The sequence below is a fragment of the Drosophila miranda genome (assembly GCF_003369915.1).
Source record: "Drosophila miranda strain MSH22 chromosome Y unlocalized genomic scaffold, D.miranda_PacBio2.1 Contig_Y1_pilon, whole genome shotgun sequence".
Lineage (NCBI taxonomy): Eukaryota > Metazoa > Arthropoda > Insecta > Diptera > Drosophilidae > Drosophila > Drosophila miranda.
In genome coordinates, this window is record NW_022881603.1 from 18,873,314 (window position 1) to 18,896,999 (window position 23,686).

Consider the following 23,686-nt stretch of genomic DNA (forward strand, 5'->3'; position numbering starts at 1 on the left):
TCCGTCTACACCAACAACCCATCGCCGGTAAGTGAAATTCCAAGCAATAACGTGAAAGTTTCTTCAATTTTCAGACATTTTGTTTTACAAAACTGCCGCATCATCGCGCTAGCAGGGTATCAACAGCGAGTTAACAGCCGCCGCAGTCTTAACAGCTCGGCAACAGCAGCATTGCCACATCACCTCATTGCCCTCTCCTGTTATTTCAGACCTTCTTATTTTCCGTCTCGCTCTTTTCCACCATTGCTCTCTTACTTTCCGACTTTAATATTCGAATTTTCCTTCTCTATTCCCCCCTCTTCTCATCTCTTCTAATACGATTCAAAATAGTTTGGTTAATTTCTATAAAAATCAAATGCAAATTGGGAAAAACGCACACACGTATGTAAATACATATATGTATGTATGTATGTATATGCATGCGTTAACAGAATGTCGACAGAATGTTAGCAACTGTTGCAAAGTCATTCGATTTCTGCGCTGCTGACACTTTCTCTCGTATCTGTCGTTTTCTCTCCTGCCGGTATTCAATTATTTTCTGGCACTTTCACTTCCTCACCTCTTCATTTCCTTCCGGATCTAACTTCCGCTACTACCTCTCGCCTTCTCATCCCCCCTTCCTTAGCAAGCAAGCTTGCGTGTCGGCATGACTGGGGGAAGCTGTCCCAACGCATGAGCAACATCTCGCTGTCCTCCGGCACGGACTCCGTGGGCCACATGGATCGCGGCAGCAGCTCCAGTCTCGCTAGCAGCGCCACCGTTGGCACCAACACCATCACCAGCGGCATTTCCAAGGAGTGCGCCAATTACCCCGTCGGCAGTCAGTCGGCCCGTCCATACGTCCAACTGCCGGGCATACACATTTCCAACCCTCCCAAGTACGGGCCAGGGAATATGCAGGAAATACACGCTGGCAAAATGGCGCACAACGGCAAGGCACTCACAGGGCGCTACAATGCCACGCCCACCTATGGCTTCGACAACGAGCAGAACTACTGCCTGGTAAGGGGCTTCTGCATATATGTAAATCTAGCCGATTCTATGCTCAATCTCAGAATTCCCAACAGTTGCCGTCTCCAATGCCCCCTCCACCATACGCCTTGGCACGCGTGAGCAGCACACGCAACTTCGAGCTCGAGAACCACACACCGCCGGCATGTCCCGGCTCTGGACCCATTGCCATGACGAACGGCACCATCCAGTTGCGCCTCCGCGATGGCGTGCGGTGAGTGTGGACGCCCCCAGCCCCTTGGCTCTTCTTTAAGACCGACCCCTAATGTTAATACCTTTCTTTGCATGGGGCAGCATTGACATGACTCTGGACAAGGCGGTGCGCGTGCTCAATCAGCGCAGCATGGTGGCAGTTGCTCTATCACGCAACTGCAGCAACTCGGCTTTGATCCACCCCAATGGACGCATCTTGCAGAGCGGCGCTAAAGTCGAAATAGTCAGCTACGACGGCATGAAGGGCAATAACTTTGTGTGAGTGAGAATGGCCCTTACCCCAACGTGGCATCTTTTGAATCCTTTGAATTATCTTCCCATTACAGTCGCTATGCCAAGATGTGGGTGTGAGCTTCACCAGCGAGGCGTGCGCTCTCATCTACCTGGTGGACACAGCCGGGACGCGCAGCACAACCGACACTTTCACCGATCTGACCAAGGACTACACCCTGCCAGTGTTCTATGAGTGAGTCCCCCCGGCCAATTGCATCGCTTCATATTTGGCTAATTTCGATTTAATTCCCGAACTCGCAGCGACTCGCGCCATGGTCCCTCTTATATGGCTGAAGCCCATGACGTGATTGCCAATTCAGCTTACACCTGTACCGAGGATTGCACTGAGATCTATGACATAAACGGATTTCGCATCACCCAGGCAGCCGATGGCCTGGTGAAGGTCACTCGTGTGGACAACAAGTGCTTGATTCGCACCAGTCCCGGCAATGGGACAATGGGACCACCTGGCATCCATTGCACTGCCTCTCTGGGCAAGACCTCGCATCTGTTTGTTCGGTGAGTGTCAAACCGATGCTCTCAACCTCCCCCTCCCCCTCCCCTTCGCCCGTCATCCTGATCTGCTAACTTCCGTTCTGTTCTGTCCTTTGTAGTCGCAATGGAGAAGCGCATGCACTTCGATGGATCCTGTTTCATTGTACGCAACGCCGGACACTCCGCCGGCTTCAATGAGAACAACCTGCTCATTGTCTACTGAGCGGCGTTCGTAGTCCGGAGATAGAAACGGCGCAGTGGTAGCCCATCCCACACGCACACACTCACACATGTCAACACATTTCACCTGGAACACATACATAGACACCTACAGGGACCTTGACGTGGAGAGAGGGATTCAGTTAGGATCCCGGAATTTAGGAATATCAAAATCAATTTGGGAAATAAGTTAGAAAGCAAATATGTTCGTACAAAAACCAGCACCACACCACACCACACACACACACCTCAGCGAAGGAACTCAGCCCAGTCCTAACTGGGTTCCGATTGCTCGACATGGGCGCAATACAACCACACCACCAACCCCCAGGGAATACTAGTTGTCTTTCGTTTACCATTGCCTACATATCGTTTATTAATTCGCTTCTAGCTCTTGCTTAAGCCGGTTGTGTTTTTTTCTTTCTCCCGCATTCTCCGCCCTTTGCCTAAATATCATACAACATTGTTGTGACTTTGTTTTGATATATTATCGCATCTCTTTAATTTGATTCTACTTTGTGTTAACCACCAGTGTTTTGTTTGTAAACAAGTGTGTTCGGTCAAACTCCTTTAAGGAACAAGTATTCAAATGACCCTCGTAAAATAGAGAGCCTACGCTCACTTTTTGTATTTACTCACCATAATTGTACTTAATTCACCACTGTATTCTCTCTCTTATGCCCAGTACTCAAGCACTAAGATTTGTAATAAATAGTTATTCCCTAATACTCAACTGGATCGATCGACTTTTCTCTTTCTTGTATAGACTTTGATTCGTTTGCAGAAAAAACTAACACACCCCCATCCGTGAATTAACATTAATGCGGAAAACGCTCCGTGTACAAACATTTTGGCGCCCAACGTGGGGCATGTGTGTTATGTTAATTCTTCTGTGAACAATTAAACTAATCGCAATCTACAAAGGCAACAATTACAACATTCGCTCGTCTCGCAGCTGCAATCGAAAGTTCCGAAAACCGTATCAGAATTGTTCGTCTAGATTGCGGGATCGTTGTCCTCGCCTTGCTCTCGCCGTTCTCGCTTAATTTTATCATTCGCTTGTCACCCACGATCAAAGCATTCTTTCTATTGGAATTCCACCGCTTCACTTTCGTTTTGCTTTCGTTGCCGCTGCTGGAACTTTTGCTTTTGCTTTCACCGTTGGATTTGTGCTCTAGCTGCTGCTGCTTGCTGCGTTTTTTTTTGTTGTTATTTTTGGACGCTCTAGTTCTGTGTCAGCGTAATTACACTACACAACAAAATGACGACGCTCGAAGACTTAAAACGCCAACGGAGCAATATAAAACGAAATATAACTCGGATCAAATCTGTGGTAGATGCTAAATCGGAAACCCCGATATGCAATGATGAGCTTCGCTATCGGTTGAACATCTTAGAAACGTATTTCAAGAATGTTTTAAATGTCCAAGCTAATATTGAAGACCTTAGTCCGAATGATGAAGGACGGGCAGATTTGGAGGATACATACATAGCAATCAAGCTAGCCATAAAGGAAAAAATGGGAGGAGATCTGAACGCCAGCATTGTTGCGCCGGACTACCACCCACCGCCAGTGAAGTCATCGTTACCAAGGTTGTCGCTACCCACTTTCGACGGAACATATGCAAACTATAAGAATTTCATTCACTCGTTCGAGCAAATTGTTGTGCGTGAGTCTGGATTGTCTAATATAGAAAAGTTTAATTATTTGCTGACCTGCCTCACGGGGCCGACAGATACAATTCAGGCATTCCAGGTTACAAGCGAAAACTATCCGAAGGCCCTAGCGAAACTCAAAAGCCGTTTTGATAATCCTACTCTTATATTTTTAGAAGGTATTGAGGCATTGTTTGCACTACAACCTGTGGAAAGGTCAAACAGTCAGCAGCTTCACAGCCTAGTGGATAAGGCATCCGCTATATTAAGCTCGCTGGAGTCCATCGGCAAACCTGAGAACATTGTTCACGCTATGGTTATATATATTATAATGGAAAAGTGTGATCAGCAAACTCGGAACAAGTGGAAAGAATCGCAGGACTACAAAACTCTGCCAACCTGGCTGGCATGCACACAGCTTTTGGAACGCCACTGTCAGTTTCTCCATTCGTCTGGAAACTCGGCTGCTACTTCGTCACAACGAAAGGCTGAATCCAATAAGTCAAATCGTCATTCTAATCACCAAATAAACTCGTCGTTTGCTATCACTAATCCGTCTTGTACACTTTGTTCTAGTTCTGGCCATAAGATCTCTAATTGCGCTCAGTTCAAGGCTATGAACAGCAACCAACGGTACGATAATGCAAAACGCCTCGGTCTCTGCATCAATTGTCTTGGAAATGGTCATAGAGTGGCGCAATGTTCATCGACTCATCGTTGCCGATCCTGTAATCGGAATCATCATTCATCTTTGCATCACTCTCAGCCGCAACAGCCACCCCAATCATCAGCAGGACAATCTTCAACTACTGAACCTGTACTCCAACCAGCGCAACCCTCCTGGCAAACGGCTCATCAAGCTGCTTCACATTCTCATATGGAGATCGCAGCAGATGATCAAATTTTGTTGGCAACAGCTATGGTTTTGGTAAAGGATGCCACAGGTGAATACAAACTCGGTAGAGCGTTGCTTGATTCATGCTCTCAGGTTAATTTTGTAACCGACTGCATTTTATGTTGATGACCTTTTGTGTGGGGCTGATGATATAGATACACTCTTCAAACTAAAAACTGAAATCACATCGTGGTCAGTTTCCATTATGCAAGTGGCATTCAAATCATCCAGGCGTGATGGAAGACGAATCTACCAAGGAATTAAACATTTCAGAGAACTCAGTCAGCAGCACACTCGGCTTAACTTGGCATCAACGAAGAGATGCATTTAGCTTCACATTTAATCCAAAGGAAGTCTATCCCACTACCACAAAACGAACAATTTTGTCTACTGCGTCGTCGCTATTCGATCCAATCGGTCTACTATCACCGTTAGTCATTGTCTCTAAGATCATTCTTCAGGAGTTGTGGCTTTTGAAACTCGACGAGTCTGTCCCCCAGAATTTAAGCCACGCATGGCGCAAGTGTTTGGAATCGCTGAATTCACTGTCGTCACTAGCGGTACCTCGTTTTTGTTTGCAGCCTGATACTAGGAGCATTCAAATACATGGATTTTGCGACGCATCGATTCGGGCATACGGCTGCTGTGTTTATGTGCGCACGGAGAATTCGCTTGGACAGGTCACAGTGAAATTGTTCACTTCTAAGTCTAGAGTAGCACCAGTGAAGAAACAGTCTCTTCCGAAGCTTGAACTATGCGGCGCACATTTACTTTCTCAGTTGTATAACAAAGTCAAGGCCATATTCAGTAAACACACTATCACATCTTATTTTTGCATTGCGACTCACAGCTCGTATTGCATTGGTTGCAACAACACTCAGTCACCTTATCGACCTTTGTTGGAAATCGAGTGTCCGATATTCAGGATTTAACGTCTGATGGAAAATGGCGCTATGTGCCAACACATCAAAACCCTGCTGATATTCTGTGGCGAGGCTGTAACGTGAGCGAGTTGATTAAGTCTCCATGGTTTTCGGGTCCTACGTTTCTAGTCGAAGATTCACTAAACTGGCCCGCCACTGGTGGAAAACTTGATATTGACAGGGACGTGGTTAACTCGGAGAATCGGAAAAGTTTGTTCGCTGCCGTACACGAGACAAATAATATCCTCAACATCGTCGATAATATCAGCTCGTACACTCACAGTCTGCGTCTCATTGCTTGGATGATTAGGTTCATAAGGAGATGTCGGAAGCAATCGACGTTTACCACAACCTCACCGACGCCAGATGAACTTCGTTTTGTTTCACATTGCCTTATTTGGAACATTCAACAAACTCATTTTGTAGAGGGCATCCGTTTACTTCAGAAGCAAAAACCATTAAAAAGCAGCTTAAAGTTTCTTACTCCCTTTTTAGAAGTCGTGAACGGATTCGAACTTATCAAGGTTGGTGGACGTTTGGAATACTCAGACCTACAAGACGGTCAAAAACATCCGTTGCTGCTGCCTAGTCAGTCAAAATTTGTATGGAACTATATTCGCCATTTGCATCTTCGGAACTATCACGCTGGACCTAAAGCCCTAGTCGCTCTCATTCGTTTGGAGTATTTGATCGTTAACGCCAGAGACTTGGCACGTAGAATTGTTCGCTCCTGTGTACACTGCGTTCGCTACAGACCGAAGCTGCTAGAACAACTCATGGGCTCATTACCGCCTACGCGACTCGCTCCGGCTCGACCCTTTGAACGCTGTGGAGTTGACTTTTGTGGACCCATCAACACATATCTACGCATTCGAGGAAAGGGACCTACAAAAGCATACATAGCCGTGTTCGTTTGCCTTCTCACCAAGGCCGTTCACATCGAAGTAGTCTCTGATTTGTCAACAAAGGCGTTCTTAAACGCATTGAAACGGATGGGAGGTCGTCGCAAGCTGCCGACAGACATCTTCTGCGATAATGCCACTAACTTTGTAGGGGCATCGAATCAACTGCAGGAACTAAAAAAGTTTATGTTTTTAAAGCAGACCCAAGCAGACCCCAAGACTTATAAATTTTGCGCATCTGACTTTATTAATTTCCATTTTATTCCCTCCAGGGCACCTCATTTCGGAGGCCTTTGGGAAGCGGCAGTCAAGAGTGCAAAGGGGCTGTTAAATCGTACGCTGGCCAACACCAGGTTCATCTTCGAAGAGTTGAGCACTGTCGTCGTCGAGATAGAATCGATCCTCAACTCGCGCCCGCTATCGCCGCTTTCGTCAGACCCAAATGACTATAGCACTCTCACGGCTGGTCATCTCTTGGTTGTCGAATCATTGCGATCACTACCTGAAAGGTCCCTCGAGAATATCAAGCTGTCAAGTATGGACCGCTACGATGCGATTACGGCCGTTAAGCAACGGTTTTGGAAGCAATGGTCTGCTGACTATGTCAACGAATTGCGATCGCGCACGAAGTGGACAGCACCCTCAACGAACCTCACCGAGGGCACGTTGGTCATCATCCATGAGGACAACCTGCCACCGCTACGCTGGAAACTAGGCCGAGTGCAGTCTACTGTGCTTGGGAAGGATGGACTTGTACGGGTGGTGCACCTCCTCACTGCAAATGGAACATGTTGCAGGCCAATACACAAGTTGGCAATTCTTCCGGTGGTTTGAAAGCAGTCCTTTCAACGGGGCCGGGATGTTCGGTCAAACTCCTTTAAGGAACAAGTATTCAAATGACCCTCGTAAAATAGAGAGCCTACGCTCACTTTTTGTATTTACTCACCCCAATTGTACTAAATTCACCACTGTATTCTCTCTCTTATGCCCAGTAATCAAGCACTAAGATTTGTAATAAATAGTTATTCCCTAATACTCAACTGGATCGATCGACTTTTCTCTTTCTTGTATAGACTTTGATTCGTTTGCAGAAAAAACTAACACACCCCCATCCGTGAATTAACATTAATGCGGAAAACGCTCCGTGTACAAACAAAGTGTTTAATATAAATTCAATATTGCAACGTAACACATCGGACTCGTGCAGGCAATTTGTTATTGTTTTTTGCCCAGTCTGCTTTTCGTTATCGCTTCTTCGGTGTGCACTGTTCTCGCGCATCAGCGTTTGCATCGCCCACACTCTCTCGTGAGCATAAGCGGGCTGCTCGCATTGTTGCTCTCACTCTCTCTGGATTGCCTATACTCTCCCTCTCTGTGGACTTTTCTTTTGTGTCTCTGCTTTGGTGAGTTTACTGCTCGTTTGCTGCACTTCGTTTGATCATCTGCTTTGAATTATTGCCGCTGCAGCTGATTGTCTGGCTCGCTATGCTGTCTGCTCTCCTACTTTACCTGCGATCTCACTCCGTTCTTTTTTTTATTCGTGCACAGTGATTCTACTACTGTCCATAATGGCAATTGTTTGCAGTGCAAAGAAATGTGAATTCGGTGGTGTTATCATTGGTGATTCATTTCTTAGCTGCTGGCTGTGCGACAATTTTGCCCACATAAAATGTGCTGGTGGTGGAAATTTTGGCCGGCTGAATGATCTGATCTCGAAACGCATGGGCCTGTCTTGGTCATGTCTGGCTTGTCGGGAGATTGAGGCCGAAATGCGCACATTTATGAGACAGACTCGAACTGGGTTTCTGGATGTCCGGAAACAATTTGTGGCTCTCAACGAGAAATTTCTTGCCCTTGAATCACAGTTTCTTGGGCTCAAACTCTTGAGCGAATCGCCTAGACGGAAAATTCCGCATAATGATACCAATCTCTTGCAACCTAATCCGATTGGTACGCCTGCCTCCCACCTTCATCCATCGGAAGCATTTCCGTGTAGTCATGCCACGCCGTTGTCTGTAAATCCGCCAACGGTGGCTCCGGAGTTCTTTACACCGAGCAATGTGCTTCCTTCGAGCACCCAACTTCCCAACAGCATCAATCCCATCCCTGCAGTTTCTGTGGCCGTCACTTCTGACGCGGTGAGTGCTCCTAGTGCGGGTGTGCTGGTTGCTGACGACGTCTTGCCAATTCCTGCTCCAATTCCTGCTCCAATTCCTGCTCCAACTCCTACTCCAATTCCTGCTACAGCCATTGCTGCCAATTCCTCTGCCCTTGTACCGAGATCTCTTTTAGGAGTGGCTCCACCATCTCGTTCTCGCTCGGGACCTCAACTTAGAGCAGTGGTCCCTCGGAAAGCAATATTTGTTTCTCGTCTTATTCCTGAGGCTACAACGGAGGATGCTAAACAACATCTTGCCGCTAAACTTAACACTTCGCCTGTTGATATAGTTGTGACTAAATTTACATTTAAACATAAGCGCAACATATCATCCTTTAAAATTCTTCTCCCTGATTCTTTACTATCCTGTTCTCTAGAACCGTCAATATGGCCTGAGCATACAATTGTGCATGAGTTCCTTCTCAAAGATTCGAACTCGAATCCAAGAATTACCGAACATGCTCCATGCTTTCGCGTTTACCGAAACCTGGCTTAACTCCTCTGTCAATGATCATGAAATTTTCATTGATAGTTACACTATTTATAGAATGGACCGCCCATCTTTTGCAGGTGGGGTTCTGATTGCAGTTAAATCTGTTTTCTTATCTGAGTTATTCCCATTCAATAACATTCATGGAATTGCATTTGTTGCAGTCAAAGTTCGTGTTGGCTCCGCATTTTTCTATTTAACCTGCTCTTACATTCCTCCCAGGTCTGATGCTGAGCTTTACTTACACCACCTCTCAGCAATTAATAATGTTGTTTCTGCATTAGGGTGCAATGATCGAATTATTGTCATGGGGGACTTTAACCTCCCATTTCTTTCTTGGCTGCCTTGTAATGACGCTAACCTGTTGTTTCCCAATTGCCATAATGACTTTATCAATGGGCTAACGGATATTTCCCTTGTCCAAATTAATGCCGTTAAAAACATTAGGGACAGACTTCTTGACCTCGTTTTTGTTAACGATGGTTCTCTTGCTGCGGTATCTAGAGCAAGCCAAATATCTCTCCCTGAAGATCCTAACCATCCAACTTTGTTGATATCACTTGAGTGTACACAATCTGGAGGTGCTGACAGTTCCATGGCTCCTTGTCACATAAAGTGTTTTCACGTCGGAACACTTCACAGTCCAAGTTCAACAGGAACTGGAATTCCTGTGTGTAAAACTGATTCTTCCCGCTTTCGCTATATTCATTACTTGCTCGTATATCCCACCTTCTTCGGATATTTCAATTTATGAGCAGCACTTTTCCGCTTTAACCGCTGTTTCTTCCTCGCTATCTGATAAAGATCGTATGATAGTTCTTGGTGACTTCAACTTGCCAGGAACTGTTTGGTCTTCGGTAAACGAGTCTAGTATCCTAGTGCCCATGTCACGACATGACTTTGTTGACGGCTTGCTTGACCTATCCCTGTCTCAAGTCAACCATGTGAAAAATTCCTTGGGTCGATTGCTTGATCTGTGCTTTGTATTGGATTCGACCATAGTGTTGTTAACCCGAGCCCTTCCGCTCACTATACCTGAAGACGCCTACCACCCTACTTTCGAGGTGTCGCTAGATATAGGACCAACTGTATTGGAAAGGTCGAGTAGGCTGCCCGAACGTGTCCGCTGCTTTCGTAAAGCCGAGTTTGCGAAGCTTAATAACCTCATTAGGGATTTTGATTGGTCCGCTTTGTACTTGTGCACTGATATCATAAAAGGCACAAACATTTTTTACAATGCTCTTGGCACATTTTTCGATTCTTGTGTCCCGCTTTCTTGTCCGACTAGATCTGGAAAACCCCCTTGGTTTACCAAAGAGTTATCCAGTCTAAAAAACTTAAAATCAAGACTTTATAAAAAATTTCAAGAAGTGGGTTCTCCTACTTCTCACTTTCGCTATGTATTAGCTCGGTCAAACTTTTCAGTTCTTAATGCTCAATGCTATAAGAACTACCTATCTCGATGCAGGATACGTTTTTCTCGGGACCCTAAACAGTTTTACAGCTTCGTAAACAGTAAGCGTAGAACGTCCGCACACCCATCCTCGCTATCATTTTGTAATACGTCGGCAAATAATGATCAGGCAATTGCCGATCTTTTTTCCCAATTCTTCCAAACCACCTATTCTGAGGAAAGCTACTCTGGTCATCCGTACCCATACGGTTTACCGAGGTCGAACGGCATTTTTAGTCCCTTGTTAAATGAATGTTCCCTACTTCATGACCTTCGACTAGTTAAGCCGGTATTTTCACCGGGTACAGACGGGGTTCCAGGTTGTTTACTCAGGTACTGCGCCGAGGCTCTGTGTGGACCTTTGCTTAAACTATTCACCCTGTCCATTGATTCTTCTTGCTTCCCCCCGATCTGGAAGGAATCGTTTATAATTCCTCTCCATAAAAAAGGTAACAAGTCTGATGCAAAAAATTATAGAGGTATAGCAAAGTTATCCGCTATTCCTAAAATGTTTGAGAATGTTTTAACTCCGCACTTGCAACATCTCTGCAAGTCACTTATATCTCCAACTCAGCATGGATTTATAAGGCGGCGATCAACCACCACGAACTTGTTAGAGTTTACCTCTTTCATTATTAAAGGCTTTCAATGTAACTTAAAGACTTAACGTAAAGCATTCGACTCTGTAAACCATTCCCTTTTAGCGCATAAACTTGACCTTTTAGGGTTTCCGCCCAACCTCCTGAGATGGATTTCTAGCTATCTTTGTTCTAGGTCTCAAAGAGTCCTCTTCAAAAACTCCCTCTCTTTACCAGTAAAGGTTTCTTCGGGAGTACCACAAGGCAGCCATCTAGGCCCCTTACTCTTCACACTCTTTATTAATGACTTACCTTCAGTATTAACATACTCTCGAGTACTTATGTATGCGGATGATGTTAAACTCTGTGTCCAGTACAAGGACATTTCATTTCATTCTCGCTTGCAATCCGATCTCAATAACTTTCAGTCATGGTGTTGTGCAAACTTGTTACACCTTAATGCCTCGAAATGCAAAGTTATGACATTTCATCGTTCTAGCCCTTTGTTGGCTCCCTACAGCCTATTTGGTGGTTCTCTTGAGAGAATTACCCTGGTGGATGATCTGGGTGTTATGTTAGACCCCAAGTTAAAGTTTTCCGAACACATTTCTACCATGGTAAATAAGGCCATGGGCGTGCTTGGGTTTATAAAGAGGTGGTCAAAGGAATTTGACGACCCCTATATAACAAAGACTCTCTATACCTCGCTTGTTCGTCCGATCTTAGAATACGGCTCCTGTGTATGGTGCCCTCAGTACAAAGTACACCAGGACCGTATAGAATCGGTACAGAAAAACTTTTTACTCTTTGCTCTGCGGGGCCTTAACTGGGATGCGGGTGTAAGACTCCCATCTTACTCTAGTAGACTACTATTAGTAAACCTCCCATCCTTAGTTAACCGTAGAAAAATGCTTGGTGTGATATTTATGCACAACTTGATCAGGGGTGACATAGACAGCCCTGATCTGTTGAGCCGCATAAACTTCACGATTCCTATTAGACTGACTAGAAATTTTATACCGTTGTTCCTTCCACTTTGTAGATCGAATTATTCCTTGCATGAACCGTTTAGGGTCTTATGCTCGGATTATAATTCCCTCACCATATTATATCCACCACTAATTCTCTTCCTCTTGTTAAATTACTAATCCTTACACACCTTTCTATTAATTAGTAACTGTAGTGGTATTTGTATTTTGATTGCATGCTTAGTTTCTTAGTAAGTTTAGTACTAATTTTCCTCGAATGTCAGTCTAATAGCTATCTTTCTTGCATGTTCGCGTTTGGTTCGGCTACGCACCGCGCGTCATGCGGCAGCGCCCCTCGGTCGGTTGGGCGGGAGGAGGGCTGCGTTTTGCCTGGGATCCGCGCGTAACAGCCTTCTGCTGGTGTCACACGGGCCACTTGACGGTGCAGTAACTGCATCGCCTCTTGAAAGATGCAGTCATTGCATGTCAACGTCCAAAGAACATATGTACATACGTTTCTACCCACAAATTATTATTATTTTTGATGGGTGAAGGATGCACACACACACAGAAAATGGATTGCCCTGAATGGTGTGTGGAGCGGGCGTTCATTTTGTAAAAATAATTGCTTTGCTCACGGATTTTTACAGAAATGATTATTGATGAGCACTTTGGCCTATTTTATCAAAATCAAACCCGACACGACAACGTCACCGCCGGCATCCGTCCGTCCCTCTGTCCGTTTGGTTTGCCCGTCGCTGGCAAATGAAGCGTGAAATGTGGCCCGACACCGCGGGCACCGCGCCAGCATACATTAAATCTTTCGAAAGTTTTGCATCAGCTCCCCCCCACGTACACCCTCTGGCCGAGTGCTTAGCACACCTCAGCGCGGGGAAAGGGCCGGTTAGATGGGGTTTTTGGCAAGTACCGAGACTGCAGATGACGTCAAGAGGCCGGCACGGCAGGCATAGACCGCAGACCAATCCGACCAACCAGCCGACCAGCCATAGATCCCCCTCGGACTGTGTGTTCCTCTTGGGTAAGCCACAGCGGAGGCGACAATTGCTTCCAGGAAATCCCCATGATTCACTCGAGGATGATGTCGCCGCGGGCTCGGATTTACTTGAGATGTGTAAACACCACAGTCACTCAAATTTCACGAGCCCTGCGCGATGATTCGATGAGGAATGAGGAAAATGCCAGGAATGCCAAAATATTGATGGAAGTCAAGCCGAGGCTTTTAGCCAGGCGACGCGTGCCAATCCGCAAGATCTTCTCCCATGTACACTTTTTTTTTTTTTTTTTTTTTTAATATTCATATACTTATTTATTTGCTCTATAATATATACTATACAATTTATATTTAACTTAATTTAACGGACAAGAGGATGTTGGGACTAGGGGCCCCGCGGACTGCGGTACTGACGCAAAGCATTACTTCGCAGTGGAGTGGACACCTACTCCGTCTGCTCCTTCCGCCTTCTCTCCAAGGACCTAAGCGTTGGCATCACGCTAGAGGCGAACTCCGCGGCCGCTTCCCACACCTTCGGGTCTGCCAGCATCAGCGGCACCAGAGTCTCGGTGCTGACCCTAGACCCTGCTGCTGTCTCCAATGTCTGACGCTCGAGGTCAATCCTGTGGCAGTCGAAGAGGACGTGGCGAGCGTCCTCCTCTATGCCTGTGCCACACTCGGGCACCAGTCCTCTGTCTCTTGGCCGAAGCGCTTGAGGTAGCCGCGGAAGCAGCCATGTCCGCTCAGTGCCTGGGTAAGGGAGAAATACACCTGGCCGTGCTTCCTTTCAACCCAGCATGCTATGCTTGGGATGAGGGTGTGGGTCCATCGGCCTTTGGGTGAGTGGTCCCATCGAGTCTGCCATCTGTCTATGCTGATCCTTCTGGCGGCGTCCTAAATGTCTGCTTTGGAGCGTACCTCGGCTGCACTGTCCGTCATGGCATCATGGATCTCCTTCCTCTCCCTTATCAGCTCCCTGAGCGTAACTTGCCCGGCAATGACTAACGCGGCTTCGTCTGAGATGGTCCGGAACGAGCCCGCGATCCTAATGGCGCACAGTCTGTACGTTGCCTCCACTCCTCCCACACCGCTGCGGCGTAGAGCATCTGCGACGTCACGACGCTCGTCAGCAGTTTCCTCGTTGCCTGCTATGGCCCTCTGGTGTTTAGCAGCATCCTGGATAGCTCTCCCGCGGTCCCACCGGCCTTCGTGTGGACGTATTCTAGATGCTCTTTGAAGGACAGGCGCGTGTCGATGAGGACTCCAAGGTACTTGATGGACCTCTGCGATTCGATCGCGGTCCCACCAACCTGCACTCTGGCGGTCTCGACCACTTTACGGCTGGATATTAGGACCGCCTCCGTTTTTTGGGCCGCCAGATCCAGCCCCGCGGCGGCTAGCCGCGCCTCGACGGCTTGTATGGCGACGTTGGCAAGCTCCTCCACTGCGGCAAGTTCCTTCGCTACCGCCACTATTGCGACGTCGTCAGCGAAACCCACCAGGTTAGTGTTGGCTGGCATCGGGAGCCGTAGGACCCCGTCGTACATGGCGTTCCAGAGCAGAGGTCCCAAAACGGAGCCCTGCGGGACTCCGGCTGAGACTTCGTATGCCCTAGAGCCCTGACATGTGTCCATTGTCAGCACCCTATTGCTGAAATAGCTGCGCGCTATATTCAGTAGGTAGCCCGGGATGTTGAAGGACCTCAGTGCCTCCAGCGTCCGGGTCCAGTCGGCCGAGTTGAAGGCGTTCCTTATGTCCAGTGTCACCACCAGACAATAGGACTTGGTTCCGCCTCTCCACCTAGTCCCAGCAATGGCTTCCTCCGCCGTTTGTACGACCCTCAAGATGGCGTCCAGCGTCGACCTCCCTTTCCTAAACCCGTGTTGGTTCTGGGAGAGACCGCCTGCTGCTTCGATGGCTGCGCTCAGCCTTGCACCGATCACCCTTTCGAAGACTTTTCCCATGGGGTCCAGAAGGCAGATGGGCCTGTAGGAAGAGGCCACCCCTGGCGGCTTGCCCGGCTTGGTTAATAGTAGCAGCCGTTGCCTTTTCCACCTCTCGGGGAACGTCCCCTCCTGGAGGCATTTGTTGAAAAGGCCCGCAACTTCCCTCGCGAGTAGAAGAAGTGCCAGCTTCAAAGCGCTGTTGCGGATCGCATCCGGACCCGGAGCCTTCCTAGGTATCAGGTTTCTGCCTGCCTGCAACACCTCGGCTTCCGTAACCTCGCAGATGTCGCTCGGGCTATGCTCGAACCGCAGGGAGCTAGGGATCTGCCGTCCTCGAGGAAACAGTGCCCTGACTATACCCTCCAGTGCCTCTGGATCTGTTGGAGCTTTGCTGCCCGTGTTCAGCCTCTTCACCACCATCCTGTACGCGCCTCCCCAGTGGTCCTCTTCGGCGGCATCACACAGCTTAAGGAAGCATTCCCTCTTGCTGTTCCTTATGGCGGTCTTCAGATCCTTTCGCCGCTTTGTAGGTCTCGCTGCATCGGGCCAAGCGCGGTGTGCCTCAGGCTCGCTGGAGCAGCCTTCTGGCCCGGTGGCAGGTTCTACGGAGAACCGCAATCGCTTCGCTCCACCAGAAAACTGGATCCTTGTGCTTCCGGAACGTCCCTCTCGGTAGCATGCTCTGGTCGCAGGCGCCTTCAAGTGCGTCCGCCAATTTGGTCGCCATATCGTTGGCGGAGCGTCTGCATCGTTTGCAGAGTAGCTCTCAAGGGCGCTTGCGAAGGCTTGGGCCCTCAGCGTGTCCTGGCGGTACGCCTTCCCATGCCGGAACGGGGTACCTCTCGATCGGGCAAGGGTGCCCAGGGTGCATAGTATGGCCTCGTGGTCGCTGGCAGTGTATACGTCGCTGATCCTCCATCGGGCGTGCCGGGCCAGCGTGCTGCTGGCATAGGTGAGATCGATGATCGACCCTACACCTGCCCTGCTGAAAGTTTGTTGGGACCCTTCGTTCAGAAGGACGACGTCCAGAGAGGCAAAAGCCTCCAACACCGTGCGGCCTCTGGCGTTTGTACGGGAGGACCCCCATTCCAGGGCCCAGGCGTTGAAGTCGCCTCCGACTACGACGTTGTTCCGTCCTCGCAGATCGCAGCTCAGCTCGTCCATAATGCGGCTGAAAGTCTCCAGTGAGAGGCTGGGTGCCAGGTAGCAGCTGTAGAACCATATGCCGCCTACATACCCTCGGACGAACCCGTCTGCCGACTTGGTGTCGCGCAATTGCGGCGCATCGACGCCACAGAGCCACAGGGCCGCTTTGCCAGTAAGGTCCGTGGCCCAATCGCTGCTGCTGCCCACCTTATGTGGTTCGCTGAGGAGTGCCACCTCAGAGCCAAGCTCGCGCACCGTCTGCGTCAGGAGATCCTGTGCGGCCCTGCAGTGATTCAGGTTGAGTTGAATCAACTGCATGTCGTCCTGGTTTTGCCGACCCCGCTTCGCGTGGCTGGGCAGTTTTTAGTGCCTGCCTGGTGCGTGATCTCCTTCTTTCCAGCTGCTGAGCAGATGAAGCACGCAGGCTCTTTTTTGCATTCGGCAACTTTGTGCCCTTTCTCCCCGCATTTGATGCAGCAGCCACTCCTGTCCACTGTACTCTTGCAGTTCCGTGCGATATGCCCGGGTTCCAGGCATCGGTAGCACCTTGGGAGTCCATCTCTTTTCCGGATCCTACATATGGTCCAGCCGATCCTCACCTTGCCGCCTTTCAGGACCGCTTGGCCCAGGGAGAAGGGCAAGCTGATCTTTTGCCACCTCCAGCAGAAGGTTGCCGTTTATGGTGCGGCGTACCTTGGAGACGCAGCTTCCCAGGTCGGAAAGCTGGTTGTCGTGTCGTCTGGTGACCATTGCCAGAACCTCGCTGTACGACTTCCCGGGGGCCTGAGCTATGACCGCGTCTGGGCGAGCGCGGCGTGCTGCTCTCGGCCTCTTGGCCACCACGCTCCATTCGCTGTCCGGGATTCCGGGGCTCTTGGGCTGCCTCATGGCGCTGGTCGTCGCCACGTCTCCGTGTGGCCGCAACGACGCCTTTTTAAGGGTCCTCTTGGTTGCGATAGCTCCTTTTCGCTGCCTTGGGCGCGTAGGTGGGGTTCCCGGCTCCCCCATTGGACTTTCGGCCACGGATGGCTGGCTAAGTCTACACCACGGTTCGGCTTGCGCTGCGGCATCTTTCCTCCAGACGGTCGTTGTCTGCTGCTCCTTGTCTGCGCTCCGCGTGCTCTGTGAACATTGCGGGCACAGGCCTTGGGCGTCGGAGCCTTCCTGCAGCGCGCTTCTACCCGCTGCAGCCTCTTGGCTCGATTCGATGATGTCCGAGTGCAGCTCCTTCATGCGCACGAACAGTGCTCTGGGTGGCCATGTTGATGTGGCGCGTATTTTTGTCCATCATCCTGGTCTGAACCTCATCAAGGATTTTTCCCAGCTCCGAGAGGTTCTCAAGGCAGGAAGCCTCCTGGTGGGCCTTGCTCTTCTTGGGCGGCGTTTGCCTCTGGGAACTTCCCGGGCTGGCTGGGTCCCGAACCCTCTTGGGGGTCTCCCTAGAGTCAGGGCCCCGACTCTGCGCCGCTGCTGCTGGAGATGGAGATGGCTCGGGTGCCGGCGATCGGGCGAGCATGCTACCCTTCCTGAAGGCGAGCTTTTCATCCTCCTCCATTCCTATTGTTTACTTTAGAATTTGAATTTCGAAATTAAAATCTCCCTCCGTTGGCGCGCAACTCCAGCTCTCTCCAACACTCTGGCAGCCCTGGGTCGATCGGGGCTGTCTGGCAGCACCGTCCGTGTGGCAACTCTACGCGATCACCTGTCTGGCGGCGCGATCAGCTGCTGTGTGTGAAGCTCCATGTACACTTGTACGTGTGTGTGTGTACACGGATATGTGTGAATGTAATTTCATAGCTGACAGACGACGCGGCATTATCTACTCTATATGCGAGTGTGTGGCAACAAATATCGCCTGCTGAATGACCAGACACATTTATTTGTTGCCGCTGCCTCATCTTGACAATCAATTAATTTTCCCCCTCCCAAACCGGAGGCAAGGCTCCCCCGCTCCCCCCGCTCCCACACCCGCTGTCAACAAAGGAAAGTGGCGTCGCGGGCGCTAATTGTTTTTAATGCAAATGGAAAAGGATTTAATAGCGAAGGCTAAACACATTAAGAATGGATTTTTAAAACCATTTCAATTATGCCACAAGTTCCCCATCAATCTGGCTGCGTGCCTCTTCTACTTCTGCCGCCTGATGACGCCTCTGTTTTAACTGCTATGACGTCAACGATTGCAACACTCTTCAGCTGTGCAGCCAGTGCATCCCGTCTCGGCCGGATTTGTCTGCGCCAAAGTTCACTGACACTTTCATGAGTTTTCTTGGGTTGACGAAAATAGTTTTTCCACATTTCGCATTCGACCGAGTGGAAATGAAATCCCCTTGGAGCATAGATATAATATTTCAGAGCACTGCTCGCTGCCAAAAGCTTACTGTTACACATTCGTTCTGCGAAACGAAATCCAGTTAATTAAAATGTGGCAAGCAAATAATAAACAAGCAATTCAAACTAGAAAAAGACCACAATTCTGCTTCCTCTCTGCCTTTGCCTGCCGTAAATGGCCGTCCAATTGGTAATGGCTCGACAAAAATCACACATTCATATTTACGAACCATAAATATGGACTCGTACTACCAAAAAAAGGAAAGGAAAAAAATAAAAGGAGGTTAACCAATTTGTTCGCTTGCGGCTGCTGTAAGTGACAACAAAAGAGGTGGTGGAGCCGGTCAAGGCATTGTAGCTTTTTACAAATGAGTTTCCGTATTTCATTCGGATTCCATGCATATTGCATTTTCTATAAATACAGTATTTGCCAACTGTTCTTTTTTATTTTCACTCTCAAACTGAGTCAATGCAGGGCGTGGGCGGAGGTGCAGATGCAGCTGCAACAGCAACAGCAACAGCATCGGGGTGGCAGCATCAGCACCGAAAATAAATTTCAAATATGTCACAAGCAAAATGAGATAGAATTTTTAGGCGAATATTCGCTGTGCCATGCTGCGTGGGCAGCGATGGCCAAATGCAGGGGAAGTCAATGCGCTCTAGCCGAAAAAGTGAAAGCCAGCATCAATCATGTGAGCAGGCGAGGGGATATAGTTGTCAATCGATTCGCAAGAAGTTCAGGGTTGCCTACTGAACTGAACCGTTCGACAATAGTTCTCTACGATCAAGACTACAAGGTGGCAAAACAATAACACTCCCCCACACACCAGACGTGCGATGTCTCAGCTAATTTTCATTGCCACAAGCGCGGACGGGCGTCCTTCAGGGCCTGCCAAATTCTAAATTTTGGCTAATTTGTCAACAGCCCCCCAGCATTATCCGCACATATCCGACAATTTGGGTAGAACCAAACATCTAACAAAAGCTGTACACATTCGCTACTTACACTATATGGATAGTACGGATTAAATAACTGGAACCATGTGTCCGCTATAGAGAGCTTAGCTTGTACATACATAAATGGGCACCTAGCACTATTATATTTTGCATGCAAATTCCAGGACACAAGTGTGTACCCTCACGTCGAGCACACAGCACAGTACTTTTACATGGCCAAGTGCAACTCTTTTGGCTGACTTTTCAATTTTCTAATATGCTTTAAAGCTTCTGCTTGATGCTGTTGGGAGCGGCGCCTATTGCTTAATTCGATTTTGCTTGACTTTGATGCTGGCAAACTTCATTTGTCCGACTCTAAAAGCGTGAAATAGGATTAGGCCGACGGAAATGCATTCAAGCTGACTTAAATCCATTTCTAGTTGTGCAACGATACAAAGTACCAATTAATAATCTATAGGAAATCAGATTTGAGAGGAGTTAGGGAAGAGAGAGTTGCAGTGCACGCAGTTTATGGAAGAGATCCAAATTAAATTAAGACTGCCAGAAGTATTCCACAAATAGCCATGACCAGAATGAAGCTACTTTGGGCCAAAACGATGACGGGTCAATACTTTTTTCCAGGCTTGTGGATAGATCAGCGTCAGTGCGGCGCCTTAATGCAAGTCTGTGAACGAATTGTATTTGGTAAATTTTCTTTACAGGAATCCGAAAGGATCGAACAAGGTGAAAATGAGCAGTGTACGAATTAAACATTTTACCATTTAACCATTTGGTAATTTGGTAAACCATTTTTTTGTGAAGCTCAAGACTCAAGCCACGGAGTACCATTAATAATACGAAAATGTACAGTAATTAATATCTGATCTACATCCATACAACATTGAAATGCAGCCCTGAATATCGCTCCGATTATAATCGGGAGACAGCTCTGCTTTTCACTTTGAATTCCGGTTTGAGCAGGCGACGACTTTCAGTGTGAAAATCCGAGCAGTCATCCTTTCGAAAATTGTGCCAGCGAGCGGAGCTCATGTAAAGTGGAAAATTAAATATAAAAATTAAAATTCCTCTTAGAGTCGTAGTGAGAAGTGTCGAACAAAATCTTCTAAAACTGTATTTAGCACGCGCGTGTTCTCAAGTTAGTTCACACATATTTAAAGTGAAAAATTTCGCATTTGCCGCACACACGAACACACGCACGCACACAGAAACGCCGGTTTTGTGAACTCACTTGACGAAAAGAAAGAGCGAGAAGAAAAAAGTTGCCAAATCAAAGTGGTCACCGAGCCGAAGTCCGTTGAGCCCAAGGTCAGCACCAAGGAGGCGCCGTGCCAGTCATCGGACTGCGAGACTTCCCAGCAGGAGCCGGTCTCGCAAGTAAGCAGCCCGAAGGGCGCCCGTGTAGGGATCTTCAATGCCGAGGACTTCTTGTCGCGTGCTCAGATGAACGACAAAATCAACAACATCTTGCGCTCGCCCACCAAGCCGCCCAACGGGGTGCGCCAGCGCTCCGTCTACACCAACAACCCATCGCCGGTAAGTGAAATTCCAAGCAATAACGTGAAAGTTTCTTCAATTTTCAGACATTTTGTTTTACAAAACTGCCGCATCATCGCGCTAGCAGGGTATCAACAGCGAGTTAACAGCCGCCGCAGACTTAACAGCTCGGCAACAGCAGCATTGCCACATCACCTCATTGCCCTCTCCTGTTATTTCAGACCTTCTTATTTTCCGTCTCGCTCTTTTCCACCATTGCTCTCTTACTTTCCGACTTTAATATTCGAATTTTCCTTCTCTATTCCCCCCTCTTCTCTTCTCTTCTAATACTATTCAAAATAGTTTGGTTAATTTCTATAAAAATCAAATGCAAATTGGGAAAAACGCACACACGTATGTAAGTACATATATGTATGTATGTATGTATATGCATGCGTTAACAGAATGTTAGCAACAGTTGCAAAGTCATTCGATTGCTGCGCTGCTGACACTTTATCTCGTATCTGTCGTTTTCTCTCCTGCCGGTATTCAATTATTTTCTGGCACTTTCACTTCCTCACCTCTTCATTTCCTTCCGGATCTAACTTCCGCTACTACCACTCGCCTTCTCATCCCCCCTCCCTTAGCAAGCAAGCTTGCGTGTCGGCATGACTGTGGGCCGGCTGTCCCAACGCATGAGCAACATCTCGCTGTCCTCCGGCACGGACTCCGTGGGCCACATGGATCGCGGCAGCAGCTCCAGTCTCGCTAGCAGCGCCACCGTTGGCACCAACACCATCACCAGCGGCATTTCCAAGGAGTGCGCCAATTACCCCGTCGGCAGTCAGTCGGCCCGTCCATACGTCCAACTGCCGGGCATACACATTTCCAACCCTCCCCAGTACGGGCCAGGGAATATGCAGGAAATAGACGCTGGCAAAATACCGCACAACGGCAAGGCACTCACAGGGCGCTACAATGCCACGCCCACCTATGGCTTCGACAACGAGCAGAACTACTGCCTGGTAAGAGGCTCCTGCATATCTGTAAATCTAGCCGATTCTATGCTCAATCTCAGAATTCCCAACAGTTGCCGTCTCCAATGCCCCCTCCACCATCCGCCTTGGCACGCGTGAGCAGCACACGCAACTTCGAGCTCGAGAACCACACACCGCCGGCATGTCCCGGCTCTGGACCCATTGCCATGACGAACGGCACCATCCAGTTGCGCCTCCGCGATGGCGTGCGGTGAGTGTGGACGCCCCCAGCCCCTTGGCTCTTCTTTAAGACCGACCCCTAATGTTAATACCTTTCTTTGCATGGGGCAGCATTGACATGACTCTGGACAAGGCGGTGCGCGTGCTCAATCAGCGCAGCATGCTGGCAGTTGCTCTATCACGCAACTGCAGCAACTCGGCTTTGATCCACCCCAATGGACGCATCTTGCAGAGCGGCGCTAAAGTCGAAATAGTCACCTACGACAGCATGAAGGGCAATAACTTTGTGTGAGTGGGAATGGCCCTTACCCCAACGTGGCATCTTTTGAATCCTTTGAATTATCTTCCCATTACAGTCGCTATGCCAAGATGTGGTACAAGGGTGTGAGCTTCACCAGCGAGGCGTGCGCTCTCATCTACCTGGTGGACACAGCCGGGACGCGCACCACAACCGACACTTTCACCGATCTGACCAAGGACTACACCCTGGCAGTGTTCTATGGGTGAGTCCCCCCGGCCAATTGCATCGCTTCTTATTTGGCTAATTTCGATTTAATTCCCGAACTTCTCGCAGCGACTCGCGCCATGGTCCCTCTTATATGGCTGAAGCCCATGACGTGATTGACAATTCAAATTACACCTGTACCGAGGATGGCACTGAGATCTATGACATAAACGGATTTCGCATCACCCAGGCAGCCGATGGCCTGGTGAAGGTCACTCGTGTGGACAACAAGTGCTTGATTCGCACCAGTCCCGGCAATGGATCGGCCACTTTGACCACACCTGGCATCCATTGCACTGCCTCTCTGGGCAAGACCTCGCATCTGTTTGTTCGGTGAGTGTCAAACAGATGCTCTCAACCTCCCCCTCCCCCTCGCCCATCATCCTGCTCTGCTAACTTCCGTTCTGTTCTGTCCTTTGTAGTCGCCATGAGAAGCGCATGCACTTCGATGGATCCTGTTTCATTGTACGCAACGCCGGACACTCCGCCGGCTTCAATGAGAACAACCAGCTCATTGTCTACTGAGCGGCGTTCGTAGTCCGGAGATAGAAACGGCGCAGTGGTAGCCCATCCCACACGCACACACTCACACATGTCAACACATTTCACCTGGTACACATACATAGACACCTACAGCAGCACACTTGAGAGACCTTGACGTGGAGAGACGGATTCAGTTAGGATCCCGGAATTTAGGAATATCAAAATCAATTTGGGAAATAAGTTAGAAAGCAAATATGTTCGTACACAAACCAGCACCTCACCACACCACACACACACACCTCACCGAAGGAACTCAGCCCAGTCCTATCTGGGTTTCGATTGCTCGACATGGGCGCAACACAACCACACCACCAACCCCCAGGGA

The 23,686-nt window shown here is 48.7% G+C and overlaps 2 protein-coding genes across 2 annotated transcripts; both read left to right on the forward strand.

Moving 5' to 3' along the window:
• Positions 1 to 15: 15 nt before the first annotated feature.
• LOC117190006 lies at positions 16 to 1,966 on the forward strand. The gene is made up of 6 exons (XM_033395098.1): positions 16 to 27; positions 626 to 1,002; positions 1,056 to 1,225; positions 1,306 to 1,482; positions 1,551 to 1,690; positions 1,759 to 1,966. Exons 2-5 carry the CDS (start codon positions 673 to 675, stop codon positions 1,573 to 1,575), a joined length of 702 nt encoding a protein of 233 aa, XP_033250989.1. The 5' UTR covers positions 16 to 27; positions 626 to 672; the 3' UTR covers positions 1,576 to 1,690; positions 1,759 to 1,966.
• Positions 1,784 to 23,170, forward strand: LOC117191471. The gene is made up of 7 exons (XM_033396328.1): positions 1,784 to 2,016; positions 20,778 to 21,156; positions 21,744 to 22,121; positions 22,175 to 22,344; positions 22,425 to 22,601; positions 22,670 to 22,816; positions 22,888 to 23,170. Exons 1-7 carry the CDS (start codon positions 1,784 to 1,786, stop codon positions 23,153 to 23,155), a joined length of 1,752 nt encoding a protein of 583 aa, XP_033252219.1. The 3' UTR covers positions 23,156 to 23,170.
• The last annotated feature ends 516 nt before the right edge of the window (positions 23,171 to 23,686 follow it).

Bases quoted from the DNA above. Each gene is read 5' to 3' on its own strand.
- LOC117190006 (XM_033395098.1), top strand. From the start codon at position 673: ATGAGCAACATCTCGCTGTCCTCCGGCACGGACTCCGTGGGCCACATG. The intron at 1,003-1,055 runs GTAAGGGGCTTC...GCTCAATCTCAG, and splicing joins ACGAGCAGAACTACTGCCTG to AATTCCCAACAGTTGCCGTC. The intron at 1,226-1,305 runs GTGAGTGTGGAC...TGCATGGGGCAG, and splicing joins CGCCTCCGCGATGGCGTGCG to CATTGACATGACTCTGGACA.
- LOC117191471 (XM_033396328.1), top strand. From the start codon at position 1,784: ATGGCTGAAGCCCATGACGTGATTGCCAATTCAGCTTACACCTGTACC. The intron at 21,157-21,743 runs GTAAGTGAAATT...CCCCTCCCTTAG, and splicing joins ACACCAACAACCCATCGCCG to CAAGCAAGCTTGCGTGTCGG. The intron at 22,817-22,887 runs GTGAGTCCCCCC...AACTTCTCGCAG, and splicing joins ACCCTGGCAGTGTTCTATGG to CGACTCGCGCCATGGTCCCT.